This window comes from Hesperophylax consimilis, chromosome 29, assembly GCF_061612785.1.
Source record: "Hesperophylax consimilis isolate HC1 chromosome 29, BYU_Hcon_1.0, whole genome shotgun sequence".
NCBI lineage: Eukaryota > Metazoa > Arthropoda > Insecta > Trichoptera > Limnephilidae > Hesperophylax > Hesperophylax consimilis.
The window spans coordinates 19,225,762-19,245,696 of record NC_142864.1 but is presented as its reverse complement, the minus strand read 5'-3'; the positions used below and the strand labels follow the sequence as shown (position 1 = coordinate 19,245,696).

At 34.5% G+C, this 19,935-nt stretch overlaps 1 protein-coding gene across 1 annotated transcript in view; it reads right to left on the bottom strand.

The window, feature by feature from the left end:
- Abcd1 (ATP binding cassette subfamily D) overlaps positions 1 to 19,935 on the bottom strand; it is a 160,749-nt gene that overhangs the window by 22,250 nt on the left and 118,564 nt on the right. The window contains exons 6-7 of the mRNA XM_089649322.1: positions 10,270 to 10,441; positions 1,986 to 2,095 (exon numbers count right to left, since the gene is read on the bottom strand). Of these exons, the coding sequence (XP_089505448.1) occupies positions 1,986 to 2,095; positions 10,270 to 10,441 (282 nt within the window). The remainder of the gene's footprint in view (positions 1 to 1,985; positions 2,096 to 10,269; positions 10,442 to 19,935) is intronic.

The window sequence follows — 19,935 nt, the reverse complement described above, 5'->3', positions numbered from 1 at the left end:
GTAGTTCTAGAAATCGATAGCCTATTCCTGTTACGATGCTTTTTGTATACGCGAGACATTCTAGATGAATCTTGCAGCATCGCTACAGTACCATAAAGGTAAGGACACACTGGTCCTATGTACACAATGTGTGCATTACTACGTTCCCAGGCCAAAGTGCACACTTGTACTACGCAGGCAACGCAAATTCAAATCGTAGTATCGCGATATTCAATGGATTTTACGTTATGCATCACTTTGTAACGTTTTACTTAATCTATTAGTTGTTAATCACTCATTTTAACAAAAAAACTAGCCAAACGCTAAAATAAACATAACCTTAACCGTCAAATCGACTCGTAGAAAGGTCTTCAATCAATGCCATCTTTGTTATATTCGTCCCACACCTATCTGGACAGTGCAGATCGGCGTTGCTTGGGGATAGTATGATTGCGTTGCATGTGTATTAGTCTAAGATCCCTTAAAGAATGACCGTCACCGAGATGTTTATTTGATGAAACGTATTTTATATTTAATTTAATATGTCAATAAATATATTGCATATCGGTTGCCTAGCAAATTTTAGTCCAGGGTATGATTAATTAATAATTAAAAAAAAAAAAAATTTAAACATTTCACCGGTTTGATTATTATAGAAATTCTATACCAATCGAAAGTATGAAACCCATAGAATATGCAAACGTTAGGTTGCCTACTCTTTTCCGGTCACAACTCTTAGGTTGCCATGTATAAACAGGTAAATCGAAAAAGCATTTTGCACCGGTCTGATTATTGAATAAAAATTATATGAAATTAAAGATTATTTCATTATGAACACGATGGTATAAGGTTGCCTGCTAAAAATCAGTCCCGAATTCCGGTTGTCGAATTTTGAAAACTAAAACTTTTTAAAAACTTGCCGCGAATTATTACCTCCGCGACCGACTCTGCGGTAAGATCCCCTAAATATATATATTTTTTAATCAATTAATTATTTATGTGTGTATATTTTTTTATGTGACACTAGAGTATATATATACATATTTAACAAAAAAGAAGGTTATATTTTGTCTTTTAGATTAGTATTATATATGTATTTCTGCTAGACGCAGTTTAGTTGATTGTATCGAATAATTTATCAAACAAGTTTGATCGAAATCTGATGAGAATCATAAAATCATAAGCTCCTTCTGCAATAGGTAATGTTTCTATCTAAATTTACCCCATTTAAAACGTTTCATGTTCAAATCTTACTCAAGGGTACCATCTAGTCTAGAGTGCACAGAGTGCACGAGTCTATCGCTATCCTTTTCATTTTCAAGAACAAATAGCATGCGCACTCTCTTTGTTTTAATGGACGGACAGCTGCTATGCTTTGTCCTCTTCTATCGCATGGGATGGTTGGTTGGGACCTCTCAGTCGCACACGAGGATTCGCGACAAGTTTTCAAAAAGTTTTAGTTTTCAAAATTCGACAACCGGAATTCGGGACTGATTTTTAGCAGGCAACCTTATACCATCGTGTTCATAATGAAATAATCTTTAATTTCATATAATTTTTATTCAATAATCAGACCGGTGCAAAATGCTTTTTCGATTTACCTGTTTATACATGGCAACCTGAGAGTTGTGACCGGAAAAGAGTAGGCAACCTAACGTTTGCATATTCTATGGGTTTCATACTTTCGATTGGTATAGAATTTCTATAATAATCAAACCGGTGTTTAAAATTTTTTAATTATTAATTAATCATACCCTGGACTAAAATTTGCTAGGCAACCGATATGAAATATATTTATTGACATATTAAATTAAATATAAAATACGTTTCATCAAATAAACATCTCGGTGACGGTCGTTCTTTAAGGGATCCTATACTATATATAAAATTGTCCAGATGTCTTAATGCGTAGCGTACATTGCGTGTTTGGGCCCAGTATATCCTTACCTTAATTATTGTTTAAAATCGGCGATACTCTCCATATCAATAATAATAATTTTGTGTACCTTGTAGCTGGACATCAATCTCTCCACGGCATCTGCTGCAGAGTTGAGGAGGTTTCTGGAGGTAGTCAGGTACTGGGATCTCTCACTGATGGCGCCATCTCTATCCTTGGCTGGAAGGAAAATACATAAAGGTTTAGGAAAGTTGACAGTGGTTGCATTGAAGAATAGGTAAATTGTTACAAGTGAATGACATCATGTCTGTTTTTGGATAGAAGGAAAAATCATAAGTTCAGTTGATTGTGGTTGTATTTTGACAGATGGATGAAATAGTGACAGGTGGATGAAATGGTGATAGATGTATGAAATAGTGTCAGATTGATGAAATAGTGACAGATGGAAGAAATGGTAACAGATGGATGAAATAGTGGCCGATGGATTAAATAGTGACAAATTAATTAAATAGAGGTAGATGGGTAAAATGGTAACAGATGGATGAAATAGTGACAGATGGAAGAAATGGTAACAGATGGATGAAATAGTGGCAGATGGATGAAATAGTGCAAATTAATGAAATAGATATAGATGGGTGAAATTGTGAGATGGATGAATTAGTTACAAATGGATGGCATCATTTCTGTCAAGAAAAATCATAAGGTTCAGTTGACAGTGGTTGCATTGTGATAGATGGATAAAGCAATGATCGATGTTTACTTAGAAACAGAAGGTTGCATTGTGAAAAAAACATATATTTTTTAAATTTTATAACTTCATTAGCTTGACAAAAACGACAAAAAAAAAACGTCATCAAGAATGTTTTCATTAATTAACATAAAAAAATTATAAACTATTAAACGAGGTTATCAATCAATGATAAACTTATACAAGGATACAACATTGTACGCTTCAACGTTCAATGCAAATGAACTAGTTGGCGATGAATAATAATAATAATAATAATAAAGTTGCCCAATTAAATTAGCACATCTAAAACTAAATATATCTTAAACCAGTGCAAGTGTACTGAATTTTTACCTTGAAGGCAGATTAAATCAAAGATATTGTTTATGTTTCTTTATCAATTTCCTGATTGAGTGTAAAAAATTCATTTTTGTGTGGGGTAGTGTTTTACAAATTGATGGCTTTTTTGTTACATCTATTTGAACTTTCACTTTTGTTTTCGGTAATGAATGAATGCAAATCTTGGGAGTGGAAATTAATCCACTTCCTGACATCCAATCGAGCTGAAACTCTGCAGATAGATTCATTATGGATTGATAGCAAGTTTGGCCGTCGGAAAAATAATAACCCGCTCACAGGCTGCAAAAGCCTCCCAAAGAGGGAAAAAAACGAGTAACGCTTCAGACAAGGGACAATCTTCTTCCCCGTATGCTTCATCCCGAAGTACTCCTGATGTGACACCCGTTGCGTCTACCTCCACAGCGTCTACCTCCACGCCATCTGATAGTGATGCGCTGCCACCGGCCGGCGGAACTGATGTGGATGCACCGCCCCCGCCCGATGGAGCTAAAGCAGATGCACCGCCCTTAAGTCAAACTCCAGGAAGTCAACCTTGGACTTTGATTAATCGTAATCGTAAACGGCGTCCCATCACCGTACGAGGTAGTCAAAAGGACCAGGAGGAAGTGAAATACTTCCATCTTTACCCCTTGCATCCAGACACTACAGTAGATGACTTAACATCGCACCTCAAAACAATAAGTAAATCTGTCAGTATCTCCTCATTCAAGATAACAAAAATCAAAACGAGGGGAGAATATGCATCATTTAAAATCGGTGTACCCGGGTCAGCGGTGGCAGAATTACTGCAGTCTAAGCATTGGCCTAAGCATTCGTTTTTAAAAGAATGGGTCAATAAGGTAATTACACCACGGCTACCAAATATTAAACATAGTTGACAGTACAATAGTTTTCATTTCTTTTACCAAAACGTGAGGGGACTAAAAACTAAATGTTCTCTATTTTATTCTAACGTTTTGGTAAACAATTACGATGTAATAGGGCTCACTGAGACTTGGCTGAACTCCAGTGTGTGCAACCAGGAGTTATTCGATGACAGTTTTCAAGTGTACAGAAAGGACAGAGATAGTGGTAGTGGCCACAGACAAGGCGGAGGCTGCCTTTTGGCTGTCAAAACTAAGTTTAAGGCCGAACACATGCCTGATCTGGAAGCTGACATCGAAGACTTGTGGATAAAAATTACAATCGATTTGTCTGTTACTTTTATATGTGTAATATATTTTCCACCGGTATCAACTCTGGAAACATATCAACTATTCTTCGATAAGTTTCACGAAAACGTGGATCTTCTCGGAGGAAGGAATATTATTGTTTTGGGAGATTTCAACATCCATTCAGCGCGTAGCGGCAAGGATGTTGAAAATGACCTCAATTTTTTATGCGAAGTGTTTGGGCTCACCCAGAATAATGGTATTCCCAATTCTGAGTTGAGGATGTTAGATCTAGTTTTGTGTAACATTGAATTAAATGTCATACATAGCGATTCTCCCCTCGTATATGAGGACAAATATCACCCCGCATTAGAGTTCCGGTATTCTTGTAAAAAGCCTCCAAAGACTACCAAATTACCTAAAACTACAGACGGCACTTTGCGGGGATGGATTTTTGGTAGGGGTGATTTTGTCAAACTTTATCAGATGATGAGCCAATTGGATTGGCATGAACTTTCTAAATTCGATACCGTTAATGAGGCGCTACACCATTTTTATTCATGTATTTATAATGTATTTGACGCTTGCTTCCCTAGGAAACCTCCCAACAGAGGTGGACGTAGATATCCGAAGTGGTTCACTAGAGATACCATCAGGAGCATTGAGATAAAACATGCTCACCACAAAAAATGGAAAGCTACTGGTGACCAAAATGAGTATGAAATGTTCAGTAACCTCAGAGCAGTTGTTAGAAGAAATGTTCATATAGCATTCCGAACGTATGTCGACTCAATAGAGAGTGATATCAAGCATGATCCCAAGGCATTTTGGGACTACGTAAAATCACTGCGCAAAGATGGTGGTATAACAGACATCATGATGCATGGTGATCGGGAAGTTAGAGGAGCGGATGTAGCCAATGCATTTGCAACTCATTTCCAATCAGTGTACAGTAACGAGCCTCCATTACTAAATCCCATTTCTGCTTCCAAGATGAATGTGAAGGGAGCCCAAAACATTGATATAAGTCATATAGACGAATCAGATGTTAAATCTTCAATTAATAACATGAAGCATACACATTCACTTGGGCCAGACTTTCTTCCAGTATTTTTTTTAAAAGGATGTGTTGAATTTTTAAAAATGCCACTAAGTTTTATATTCAACCTATCTTTAGATACTGGTGTATTTCCTGATTCCTGGAAAGTCTCAAAAATTTGTCCCATTTTCAAAAGTGGATCAAAGACATCTGTCGAAAATTTCAGGCCAGTGGCAATACTTTCCGCCCCGGCTAAGTTATTCGAATCGATAATTCATAAACATGTGCTGTTTCAAGTAGAGCCTTTCTTAATATCGGAACAGCATGGGTTTAGAAAAGGTCGATCAACAGATACTAACCTACTGGTACTCACAGATTATGTTTCCAAATCTTTAGATAAGGGCTACCAAGTAGATTGCTCATATAATGATTTCTCGAAGGCATTTGATACCGTAAACCATGACATATTATTGAATAAATTGTCAACTATAGGTTTTTCTTTACGGTTTCTCATATTCTTTGCAAGCTATTTTACTGGAAGAAAGCAATTTGTATCTCATGGAATATTCATGTCAAAATTATTCCTTGTACTCTCAGGCGTTCCACAGGGCTCTAATTTAGGACCGCTCCTCTTTCTAATTTTTATTAACGATATTACAGAAAATATTCTGCATTCCAGGTCACTTCTTTTTGCTGATGACCTAAAACTATTCTTGGAAATTAAAACTTTAGAAGACTGCATTCGACTCCAATCGGACATTAATAGAATTGTTGACTGGAGTAAACGGAATCGGATCGAATTCAATGTTTCTAAATGTTTCATTCTTTCTTTCACAAGGGCACGTCATACTTGGTTTTACCGGTATACCATGAATGCCCGAAGTTTAAAACGTGTCTCCACTATGAAAGATCTTGGCATCATGTTTGATAGTAGGCTGACATTTCATACTCATATCGAAATGACGTGTAGTGCTTCACTGAAAATGCTGGGCTTCGTCCTACGCACTGCGATGAATTTTAGAGACACCCGGGTTCTCCAAGTGCTATACATTGCGTTGGTTAGGAGTAGGCTTGAGAGTGGGTCGGTGGTTTGGAGCCCACATCAGGTGAAGTATTCCCTTATGTTGGAGAGAGTGCAGAAGAAATTTCTGAGATTCCTCTACCTGAGGGAGTATGGCTACTACCCGTGGCTCTATCCTACTGACTTTCTCTTGGGCATGCTCGGTATGAACCATCTACGGGTCAGAAGAGATGTGCATATTGTATCACACTTCTTCAAACTGATTCGTGGATGGTTAGTAAATCCGACTATCATGGAGAGTATTAGTCTCTATGTTCCTGATGGTTATCTCCGTCACCGACAGCATAGACTGTTTTATCTCCCGGCCTGCAGGACCAACTTGCCAATGGTCATGCCGGTGGGGAGAGCAGTCGTGCTGTTGAACAGAATTAATTCGGATATCGACATATTTAGCATCAGTGAAGCTGCCTTTAAAAGGCAAGCTCTATTGATGCTGGTATAGTTTATACACCGTTTACTTATTATGTAATACCATTTTACAAATTTACTTAAAAACGAAATAAAATGTAATTTTGTAATGTTTTTAAAGGAATAAACTAATTGAATTGAATTGAATATATTTAATAAGTTTGCTATCAATCGTTAATGGGTCGTATAAAATGTTTGGTTTCGTGCTACGTGTAAGTAAAATATTCAGTAGTCCGGGTACAATTGTAATATTATATTTCGCATTAGTCAGAAGTACACATGAATATGCATCGCCAATTTGGAATCCAGAATATAAACTTTACATAGATAGTATAGAACATATCCAAAACAAATTTATAAAATATATTACCTACAGATTCAACAATAACTTTGAGTGTACATTTGAAACTTTGCAGCGGAGACGAGCAGTATCTGACTCAATATTTATAAACAGAATTTTAAACAATGACATTGACTGTACTGAACTTCTGTCCCTTATTAACTTTAACATACCTTTGAGACGTACACGACATACAGTGCTATTCCACACGCTTAATTATAAAACAAATGCAGCATCTAATTCGCCAATTAACCGAGCTCTTCATACTCTAAATAATATTTGTCTTAACTCTAACATTGACCTTTTTTTTGGATTCACTGCCCAAATTCAAAAGTGGCATCATGTCAATAATTTAAACTATTCAATGCGCATACATACAGACACACACTTACATTACACACGTCACACATACACCTATATACTACACACGTCACCTGGTAATTAAGGAATAAACATACCACTTAGCAGACATTACAAGGAAACATATCATAGGTACACAACATGAAGTATCTTATTCCTGTATATTGTTTCATCTCTGTAAATCATGAACTGTTTGTTTCTATAATATAAAATAAAATAGCAATGCATTCTATCAACTTTCGGTGGCAATCACGCATACCAGTGACAGTGACAGATGGATGAAATGGTGATAGATGGATGAAATAGTGGCAGATGGATGAAATAGTGGCAGATGGATGAAATAGTGACAATTGAATAAAATAGAGATAGTCTGTCAGACACCGTTCACGTCTCTGAGTATGTATTTACAATTAATACTTGGATAACTTTAGTGGCGCTATTTTTCTAAAATATCTCCTAACGAAAAGAGTAACCGTTCAATTGAGCAATGTACGGTTTACCAGGAGTCGTACGAATATGACTCATCAGTAAGAGCTAGCTCAATTGTGCGGCTCGCTCGTAAACGACTCATCGCTATTTTACAGCCATTCAAGTAGGACTGACGTAAAAGGTAGAACTACCATTCCCGCCGGAAGAATGCTAACATGCATTATCAGTTAGTAGTTAAATTGTTGCAAAGATAAATCAAAAAAAGAAAAAAAATGTTTAAATGAATCGAGATGATTTTAGTAAAAATATATTGAGATAAAAAATAATCATTAGACGATAACAAAAGAAATATTATAATAAGAATTGAACTTTAACTCAAAGATAGTAATAAAACAGATATGTACATAATAACATAATAACAAAATAAAACTTGAATTTTGTTAATTTTGCACTTTGGATGCTTTTCTTGTCAACCTATGTCATAGGATGGGACAAAAATAATAATAAACCTGTAATTGTTATAGGCAATGACATTAAAAATTACAAACTACAGACATGTTGTAGAGTTCTTAAAAGTGGCAAGCACAAGATGCAGTAATTGTCGTACTTTCGATTTAGTGATTTTAGTACTAAACTATCATTACGTGGCAAACACTAGTAAAACTAAAGGAATTCAATTTCATTTGTAAACACATGCAAATTACTTCTCTAAATAGTATAAAATAAAGTCGCTATCCGCGTCTGTCTGTTCGTGCGCTTAGTTTTTCTATACTACTCAACAGATTTTGCTAGGGTTTTCACTATCATTTGGAGAATTTCTTTCAGAAGGTTTAAGTATAGTTATTAATTTAATACATGGATATTATATTTATAGAAAGTAGAAAAAAGTCAAGCAACACCGGGGACGCGTCAGCTAGTATTATTATAAATAATACAATTAATTCAAATGTTTCCCAAAGATAGAGCTACACATAAACATAAGGATAACCTACTGGCAGTAGGTCGTCTCATACAGCTTTCTGTTTACATCTTAGTGTAATGTAGATTAATATATAGTATTCGATGCAACTTTTATATGAAAAAACGCCGCCTGATCCTATATATTCTTTTTCATTCATACACACATATTCTTTGAATGTCTCTCTTTGTCATACATGAACGGCGTTTAAATTAAGAATTTACTTTCCCTCTCCTTACAGACCACATCATAAGTCTCGTGGAATCGGTATGCATGCATATATGTGTATTTATGTATGTATGTGTATACATGGGTGTATGTATATATGTGCATATAAATAAATGTTTTTTTTTCCTTTTTCTTTAAATAACAATGTACAATAACCATTTTTAAAAAAAAATTTAATCCCAACTTACACTTATATAAGAAAATTTAACCAATACACATAAATACATGTACCATTTAATCATAACCAGGTAAACACCTCAGCACAGGTTCTCCCAGTGAGGTGTTCACGAAACATATTATAACATTACCCACCACAGTGTCACCTACTCAAACCTACCTCACACCCAGCATAAAACACCATATTAACAACAGTCCTAAATTTATGTATTATATACAAATGTAAATATTTGGTAGACACTGTAATGTATGTATAGAAATAAATAAATAAATCTTTTTATTCGGGCATTCCAATCCATTCAAACCCGTCCATCAATTGTCTCGCCCAGTACGACGCAAATGCCAAAACTCAATTTAAAAAACTAAAACAAACCCTACGTAAATTATCCCCCTAATTGCAGCCATGTTACATTGCAAAAAATTTTTCACAAAAAACTAAAAATTATTATCCAACAACCAATTTAAACTCATGATGAAAGAGAAAGGGGCCTTTTTGGCCTAAAGCTCTGTATGCCACTATATCAAAAGTCAAAGAATTTACTGGAAACATAAGAAGGTTCGTTACTTGCCACATTTTCTGTTAATTTTGTTAGACAATAACAGATCTAGAAGAATTGTAATGTCATTGGTTATAAGTATCACAATAAATAATGTTGATAAAAACACGGTACTCACACCATGTAGAGTAATGTTTTATGGAAACGATTTGCGGAAAGCGTAATTTAGGGGAAAAAACTGTAAAGATAAATGTGTTCAGACACGTGACAATATTATTTAAGTGTCTCATGTAATAACTCCTAAGTGATAAATAAATATTTCCCAGTTTAACAAAAAAACAAGTTTGCAAAAACCGTTTTGTTTTTTTTCTTGTAATAAATGGTTTCAGACTTGACTAGATTATGTTGTTATCACTTTTTATAACAAACGGAAGTAAAATGGAAAAAAAGAGATTTAATAATTAGACACGCCAAACGCCTGCATCTACAGGCATCCCTTCGAAATCACCGGCCGAAGCTTGCCACTTGGGGTGACCCACGGCAGAGGTGTTGGTTATCCAATGAATGGTACCGGGGCAGCGGTACCCATACCAGTCTCCCAAAATGATACGATATTGGTAGTAGTATAATGTTAGTACCTTCACTGGTGCCCATGAGGATGGGCAGCGAGACCATGACCATGCCGGTGCCACTCCACACGTACTTCATGAAGAACTGCTCCAGCATGACGAACCACAGCTTCTGCCCGAAGATCACATTCATCTGGCAGACCAACCCATCGTAGGCCGAGAACAGCTGGCGTAGTTCAACCTGACACAGACAAAACACATTTTAATTTATTAACCTTTTGTTCATCAGTTTTGTCACTGTTCTATTTTATATGGTTACCATTAATTTTGCTGTTATGTACAAATCAAAACTAGCTAACCGAGAAAGACAACTTGTGATATACCAGGGTGGTATACCATATATACATAGGGCTCTCTCTTGGACCACTATTATTTCCAACTACCAAAGGTAACGAAAAAATATTTATGACGTTGGATGATAGAGTTGTCTAACTATTTGGCTGTACTCTGAGAAGGATAACCCGTGGTGTACCACATGGCTCTGTTCTTGGGCCACTATTATTTCCGGTTCCATGATGTCACATAAATATTTGTGACAAGAGAAGTTCTTGCTTAATTGGGTTTATTTTGTCTATGGGTATTTTTTTCGAACTTTGGCAATATTTTGAAGGAAGGAAGTACAGTTTTGTTTATGGTCACTTCCTCCCCGGTCAGCTAGGCCTGCTGATCGGTGGATCCAGTCACTCTCTTTTAAAGGGGCTTGAATCTGAGTTAATCATGTGAATAGGAGTTATTATTTCTTTAAAAAAAGGCGCGGGGTGTTTATCCATTCACGTACAGTTCGTGTTTGTTATTATTTTAGTGGGGAATATGGAATCCCGCTTTTATTGAGTGTTGGCCGATGGTCATGTCGGAGTGCTCGTGTTACGGACTTGAAACCGAGATTGGTTTGGTCCTAGCTGTGGCTGGTTGTTCTTGGCGGAGTGTCCCCGTGTCGCAAGAGAACGGATTGCTGTCCTGGCTCCGTTGAAGAGTCTGGTCGACTACCACGTGCTGCAGGCCTGATGCCCCTGCAGGCGTCTATTGAGGGAGTTGCTGTCCTCCCGCTGCCACTAAGAAAACGGATTGCTGTCTTGGCTCCGTTGAAGAGTCTGGTCGACTACCACGTGCTGCAGGCCTGATGCCCCTGCAGGCGTCCATTGAAGGAGATGCGTCCTCCTGCTTCCACTAAGAGAAGGATGTCCTGGCCTTCGTCCCGGGTCCGTTCCCCGCTGCCGAGAGCAAGTTTTCGTTCGCCATCCGTTGTCATTCTTTCGTTTCACGTTAAGTTAGTTTAGTTTGATTCAGGAGTCCATCGGGTATGTGCCTATATTTATTTCTATGGTTACATGTTTATCATCTGTACTCTTTTGTTGTAACTTTTGATGTTTCAATATATTTTCCATTAAGAATTCATTCTTATTATTTATGATCACCCAACCTACTTGACAGGAAATTTATCCCACAATCATGAGATGGACATCTCAGCTCTACCGTTTCCTTTTAAACATTGGAATGTACCTACCTAAAATTGCATACATTACATGATATTTCATCAAAATGACAATTAAACACACCTTTAAAAGTGATATAGAGTCACTAAAAGTGATGAAACAAAAACTAGGTTTAATAGTTACCTATGTAACATATTTAACCTAGTTTTTGTTTCATCACTTTTCATGACTTTATATCCCCTGGTCACCATTATTTGTAAATAACTGACATAACCTAACAAAGTTGGTAACATTGGATGATAGAATTGTCTAATTATTGTACTGTACTCTGATATAAGATAAGATGTGTACCACAGGACTCTGTTCTTGGGTAACTATTATTTTTAACTAACTAACCTAACTAACAAATTGGTGACATTGAATGAGGATGGATATGGATAAATAGTTTTGTCCGTATAAAAACACAATTCTTTCAAAAAAGGTATAGAAATTAGCAATAAGTAGTTCCTGAGCAAGCCGCACAATTGAGCTAGCTCTTTTTCATGAGCCATAACCATTATAACCTTTAATATTAATGTTATTCAATGTTATGTTCATGTATTCTCATACATAACCTATAATAATTATGTTGTTTGCATTTCCGAATGTCATTGTATTGCAAAGAACTTTTCATTGTTTGAGTATAGACAACTTATTACTGTTGAAGTTTGAAGTTTTCGAAAGTTGAGTAAATTAATTATTATTTTTTCTTAAAATATAATATCGATTGTCTCTGATTTTTTTTTTTGTTGATCTATGAACAAGATTAGTTGTCAAAATAAACAAAGGTTAAACGTCAAAACGAGTGTTGTATTTTTTTACACTTTCAAATGATTACAGCAATCAAAAGCTATTGTATTTTTATGAATGGTAAATAATAATACCGAATCAAATTAAAAAATTAACATGCATTTGTTAAAATCTTTGTGTTTTTATATTCAATACGGAGGTATATTTTTCATATCAATACAAACAACTGTGATATTAAAATTCAGTTTATTTGTAATTGCAATGCATACAAGGTACAAACATACGTACGATACATACTTTTTAAATATATTTGCACAGTAATATTCAAGTTTTTATGAATCCAGTACACATTTAAATTACGAATTTGTGAAAAATAAATTACCTACCTTATTATTATCGCAAATACTGTCAAAACATATACCTTGTTTACATTTTAAAAATACTATCTGTCAAAATGTGTACATTGACATTTTTCATCTATCATGATGAAACATAAACATGCAAATAATGTTCAATATTGTTATTATATAATGAAATACCTTTTTCAAAGAATCTTTTATATGATATTACCATTTCATATACAAAAATGGTAACGAGACTTTTCATGGTTATTTTTCAATGACAGCGCACTTCTGTCATTATTGAATATGTTGTTGTTGTGGTGTCATCTGACATTAGGCACTAGTAAATACTACATTGTTTACAAACATGGATAACTGTCAATGTCTCCACAAGACTTCGTTGTTTCTTTTTTGCCGTATATTTAATCGAAAATAACGACGTGTTATTCCTTAATAAAGAGCATCATCATCATCTTTATCAATTTTCAAAAGAATTTGGTTAATTGTTTTCTTTATCAATTATAATAACAATTTGGATAATTGTTTATTTTGATTAAAGTACAATAAAGTAAATGTCAACAGGACGTTTTAGTTATTATTAAGTATAATTCAAAAACTAGCCAACGATCTTTTGCGTTCTGTGCACAAGGATGACAATAGGTCGTCAGCAGTTACTAGTAATAAATATAAGTTTACAACAAACAACATGGACGCATGTGTGTCGCTATCTCATTGTGGACAAGATGTTAGACCACTTGTTAATATTAAAATTAAGAATTTGGTTTTTTTTTTCAGGTAGATTAGTTTTGTTTTTTCTCTTTAAGGAAGCCAATGTTTTAGTGTGTAGGCCTACCAAAGCCTTCACATTATTGCAATATATATTTATAATTCTTTTGTGACTGTTCTGTTCTCATGATTTGGAGTTTGGTACCTTCATTTCTTGTGCTCAGTACGGACACTATAATCTAGTTTATTGACGATAAACCGTTTATTTACCCTCGGTAAACTGGAACGTGATCCTTGTGGTCACTGGCGCCCAAATTTTGTTAGTTAAGTCTTTCTTTCTTCGTTACTATGTTTTTTCTTGTTATTAATAACATACACTAGTTTCGGGATTTTGGTAGTTTCAAATATTTGATTATATTGGTTATCATACACTTAGTTATATACATGCACACACATTGATTTATTTCTTGGTTCCGTCTGTATAACGGATTATGTTGTAATGTTTTTATTTTTAAGTTTAAGCCCTTCTTTCTTTAGTCCACTGGAGGCCCTTTTATCGGCCCATTGAACCTCCAGGGAACTTGAGAATGTATATCTTGGAATTTTGTGTTTCAGAGACTTGAGCTACTTTCTGATGCACAAAAGTTCTGTTAGTTCTATTATTGATAGTTTGTATTTCATAAACTTTAAGTATGGTATAGCTTTCCTAAAAGTTCTTTAAATAAGTCTTAGTTCATAAGAAAGTTGTTTTGTCTCTAACAAAGTAAGTACTGCTTTGGCGTGCTTAACTAGTAATTAATTCTTTTGGAATTATCACTTTGCCTCTAATACAGGAAAGTGTGTTTCTGTTTAGTTTTTAAGTCTAAATGTGATAAACATTAGAGTCTTACTGTTAATACCAGTATTAGACTATAAATTAAGTATTACTAGTGTCATTCATTAAATTTTGGATTGATCACCCCTCGAATAGTGTCAACTCACTGAAAGCCATAGTTGATCACACAATTTTGTTTTGTTTGTACAAGAAATGCTGACGTTTTGTCTACACTTGGAGTGTTCTTTTAAGGAATGCCAGCTTGGTTATTGCCTTGGTCTCTTTTCTTTTACAAACAATGTCACTCTGTTGAGTGTTTGCTGCAGGTTGTTATATGGATTTTTGTATATCCTAAGGTATGAGCTTAACTTACTAGTTTCTGTTTTGCTTTTTAGTACCAATTGACTTTGGTCATGAACTGATTGATAAATAGATGGGTATTGTGTTATGTAAATCCTATTCTGTCCACCTTGATTGGCAGGTATTTATAGTTTTATAAACCTGACCTGATTTGACTTTCGCAAAATGGATAATTTGAATATTATTCTTGTTTGACGACTCTGTTACTTATTGGTATTTCTTCGGAATTGTAAATCCTGGTTCAATAACGAACGATAAAAAATGATGGATAAATAATCCAATACAAACCCATACTCTGGTCACGTCTGATAGACAGTTTGTAAACTGATTCTATATTACTTATAACACAGAAAAGTATTTTCTTGTGTACTAATTTTGCCTACTTTGAACTGCATTGTTCTGAATTGTAAAAAAATGTATATCTATAAAGATATTTTCATTATCTATGATTGTTTAATTTTAAGTATTGTTTAATTTTAAGTTTTGTCATAAGAATGTTGTCATAAGATTTTTGTCATAAGACTGTTAAACCGGATGGACTTAGTTAGATAGGTTTCTCATTTTGCTATTTAATTATAGCGTAAATTCAGTGCAAGTGAGGGCTGTTTAACCACCCTAAAGTGAAGCCAAATTGGCCTTGATTTCCTGTGCAAGGAAAAGTGATCTTGTTTTTTTTCTTTATTATTAAGAAATTTATTTTTAAGAAATTTAGTTTTTAAGAAACTTAATTCTAAGTTGTTATTATAACTACTAATTATTGTTTATGTTTTCATTTTTCTAGACACCTGATGGACTCATAGTTTAGTTTATTAGTGGTCTTAGTTGTTCATGTTTGAGGGCAAACATTTTGTGGGAAGGGGGGAATTGTCACATAAATATTTGTGACAAGAGAAGTTCTTGCTTAATTGGGTTTATTTTGTCTATGGGTATTTTTTTCGAACTTTGGCAATATTTTGAAGGAAGGAAGTACAGTTTTGTTTATGGTCACTTCCTCCCCGGTCAGCTAGGCCTGCTGATCGGTGGATCCAGTCACTCTCTTTTAAAGGGGCTTGAATCTGAGTTAATCATGTGAATAGGAGTTATTATTTCTTTAAAAAAAGGCGCGGGGTGTTTATCCATTCACGTACAGTTCGTGTTTGTTATTATTTTAGTGGGGAATATGGAATCCCGCTTTTATTGAGTGTTGGCCGATGGTCATGTCGGAGTGCTCGTGTTACGGACTTGAAACCGAGATTGGTTTGGTCCTAGCTGTGGCTGGTTGTTCTTGGCGGAGTGTCCCCGTGTCGCAAGAGAACGGATTGCTGTCCTGGCTCCGTTGAAGAGTCTGGTCGACTACCACGTGCTGCAGGCCTGATGCCCCTGCAGGCGTCTATTGAGGGAGTTGCTGTCCTCCCGCTGCCACTAAGAAAACGGATTGCTGTCTTGGCTCCGTTGAAGAGTCTGGTCGACTACCACGTGCTGCAGGCCTGATGCCCCTGCAGGCGTCCATTGAAGGAGATGCGTCCTCCTGCTTCCACTAAGAGAAGGATGTCCTGGCCTTCGTCCCGGGTCCGTTCCCCGCTGCCGAGAGCAAGTTTTCGTTCGCCATCCGTTGTCATTCTTTCGTTTCACGTTAAGTTAGTTTAGTTTGATTCAGGAGTCCATCGGGTATGTGCCTATATTTATTTCTATGGTTACATGTTTATCATCTGTACTCTTTTGTTGTAACTTTTGATGTTTCAATATATTTTCCATTAAGAATTCATTCTTATTATTTATGATCACCCAACCTACTTGACAGGAAATTTATCCCACAATCATGAGATGGACATCTCAGCTCTACCGTTTCCTTTTAAACATTGGAATGTACCTACCTAAAATTGCATACATTACATGATATTTCATCAAAATGACAATTAAACACACCTTTAAAAGTGATATAGAGTCACTAAAAGTGATGAAACAAAAACTAGGTTTAATAGTTACCTATGTAACATATTTAACCTAGTTTTTGTTTCATCACTTTTCATGACTTTATATCCCCTGGTCACCATTATTTGTAAATAACTGACATAACCTAACAAAGTTGGTAACATTGGATGATAGAATTGTCTAATTATTGTACTGTACTCTGATATAAGATAAGATGTGTACCACAGGACTCTGTTCTTGGGTAACTATTATTTTTAACTAACTAACCTAACTAACAAATTGGTGACATTGAATGAGGATGGATATGGATAAATAGTTTTGTCCGTATAAAAACACAATTCTTTCAAAAAAGGTATAGAAATTAGCAATAAGTAGTTCCTGAGCAAGCCGCACAATTGAGCTAGCTCTTTTTCATGAGCCATAACCATTATAACCTTTAATATTAATGTTATTCAATGTTATGTTCATGTATTCTCATACATAACCTATAATAATTATGTTGTTTGCATTTCCGAATGTCATTGTATTGCAAAGAACTTTTCATTGTTTGAGTATAGACAACTTATTACTGTTGAAGTTTGAAGTTTTCGAAAGTTGAGTAAATTAATTATTATTTTTTCTTAAAATATAATATCGATTGTCTCTGATTTTTTTTTTTGTTGATCTATGAACAAGATTAGTTGTCAAAATAAACAAAGGTTAAACGTCAAAACGAGTGTTGTATTTTTTTACACTTTCAAATGATTACAGCAATCAAAAGCTATTGTATTTTTATGAATGGTAAATAATAATACCGAATCAAATTAAAAAATTAACATGCATTTGTTAAAATCTTTGTGTTTTTATATTCAATACGGAGGTATATTTTTCATATCAATACAAACAACTGTGATATTAAAATTCAGTTTATTTGTAATTGCAATGCATACAAGGTACAAACATACGTACGATACATACTTTTTAAATATATTTGCACAGTAATATTCAAGTTTTTATGAATCCAGTACACATTTAAATTACGAATTTGTGAAAAATAAATTACCTACCTTATTATTATCGCAAATACTGTCAAAACATATACCTTGTTTACATTTTAAAAATACTATCTGTCAAAATGTGTACATTGACATTTTTCATCTATCATGATGAAACATAAACATGCAAATAATGTTCAATATTGTTATTATATAATGAAATACCTTTTTCAAAGAATCTTTTATATGATATTACCATTTCATATACAAAAATGGTAACGAGACTTTTCATGGTTATTTTTCAATGACAGCGCACTTCTGTCATTATTGAATATGTTGTTGTTGTGGTGTCATCTGACATTAGGCACTAGTAAATACTACATTGTTTACAAACATGGATAACTGTCAATGTCTCCACAAGACTTCGTTGTTTCTTTTTTGCCGTATATTTAATCGAAAATAACGACGTGTTATTCCTTAATAAAGAGCATCATCATCATCTTTATCAATTTTCAAAAGAATTTGGTTAATTGTTTTCTTTATCAATTATAATAACAATTTGGATAATTGTTTATTTTGATTAAAGTACAATAAAGTAAATGTCAACAGGACGTTTTAGTTATTATTAAGTATAATTCAAAAACTAGCCAACGATCTTTTGCGTTCTGTGCACAAGGATGACAATAGGTCGTCAGCAGTTACTAGTAATAAATATAAGTTTACAACAAACAACATGGACGCATGTGTGTCGCTATCTCATTGTGGACAAGATGTTAGACCACTTGTTAATATTAAAATTAAGAATTTGGTTTTTTTTTTCAGGTAGATTAGTTTTGTTTTTTCTCTTTAAGGAAGCCAATGTTTTAGTGTGTAGGCCTACCAAAGCCTTCACATTATTGCAATATATATTTATAATTCTTTTGTGACTGTTCTGTTCTCATGATTTGGAGTTTGGTACCTTCATTTCTTGTGCTCAGTACGGACACTATAATCTAGTTTATTGACGATAAACCGTTTATTTACCCTCGGTAAACTGGAACGTGATCCTTGTGGTCACTGGCGCCCAAATTTTGTTAGTTAAGTCTTTCTTTCTTCGTTACTATGTTTTTTCTTGTTATTAATAACATACACTAGTTTCGGGATTTTGGTAGTTTCAAATATTTGATTATATTGGTTATCATACACTTAGTTATATACATGCACACACATTGATTTATTTCTTGGTTCCGTCTGTATAACGGATTATGTTGTAATGTTTTTATTTTTAAGTTTAAGCCCTTCTTTCTTTAGTCCACTGGAGGCCCTTTTATCGGCCCATTGAACCTCCAGGGAACTTGAGAATGTATATCTTGGAATTTTGTGTTTCAGAGACTTGAGCTACTTTCTGATGCACAAAAGTTCTGTTAGTTCTATTATTGATAGTTTGTATTTCATAAACTTTAAGTATGGTATAGCTTTCCTAAAAGTTCTTTAAATAAGTCTTAGTTCATAAGAAAGTTGTTTTGTCTCTAACAAAGTAAGTACTGCTTTGGCGTGCTTAACTAGTAATTAATTCTTTTGGAATTATCACTTTGCCTCTAATACAGGAAAGTGTGTTTCTGTTTAGTTTTTAAGTCTAAATGTGATAAACATTAGAGTCTTACTGTTAATACCAGTATTAGACTATAAATTAAGTATTACTAGTGTCATTCATTAAATTTTGGATTGATCACCCCTCGAATAGTGTCAACTCACTGAAAGCCATAGTTGATCACACAATTTTGTTTTGTTTGTACAAGAAATGCTGACGTTTTGTCTACACTTGGAGTGTTCTTTTAAGGAATGCCAGCTTGGTTATTGCCTTGGTCTCTTTTCTTTTACAAACAATGTCACTCTGTTGAGTGTTTGCTGCAGGTTGTTATATGGATTTTTGTATATCCTAAGGTATGAGCTTAACTTACTAGTTTCTGTTTTGCTTTTTAGTACCAATTGACTTTGGTCATGAACTGATTGATAAATAGATGGGTATTGTGTTATGTAAATCCTATTCTGTCCACCTTGATTGGCAGGTATTTATAGTTTTATAAACCTGACCTGATTTGACTTTCGCAAAATGGATAATTTGAATATTATTCTTGTTTGACGACTCTGTTACTTATTGGTATTTCTTCGGAATTGTAAATCCTGGTTCAATAACGAACGATAAAAAATGATGGATAAATAATCCAATACAAACCCATACTCTGGTCACGTCTGATAGACAGTTTGTAAACTGATTCTATATTACTTATAACACAGAAAAGTATTTTCTTGTGTACTAATTTTGCCTACTTTGAACTGCATTGTTC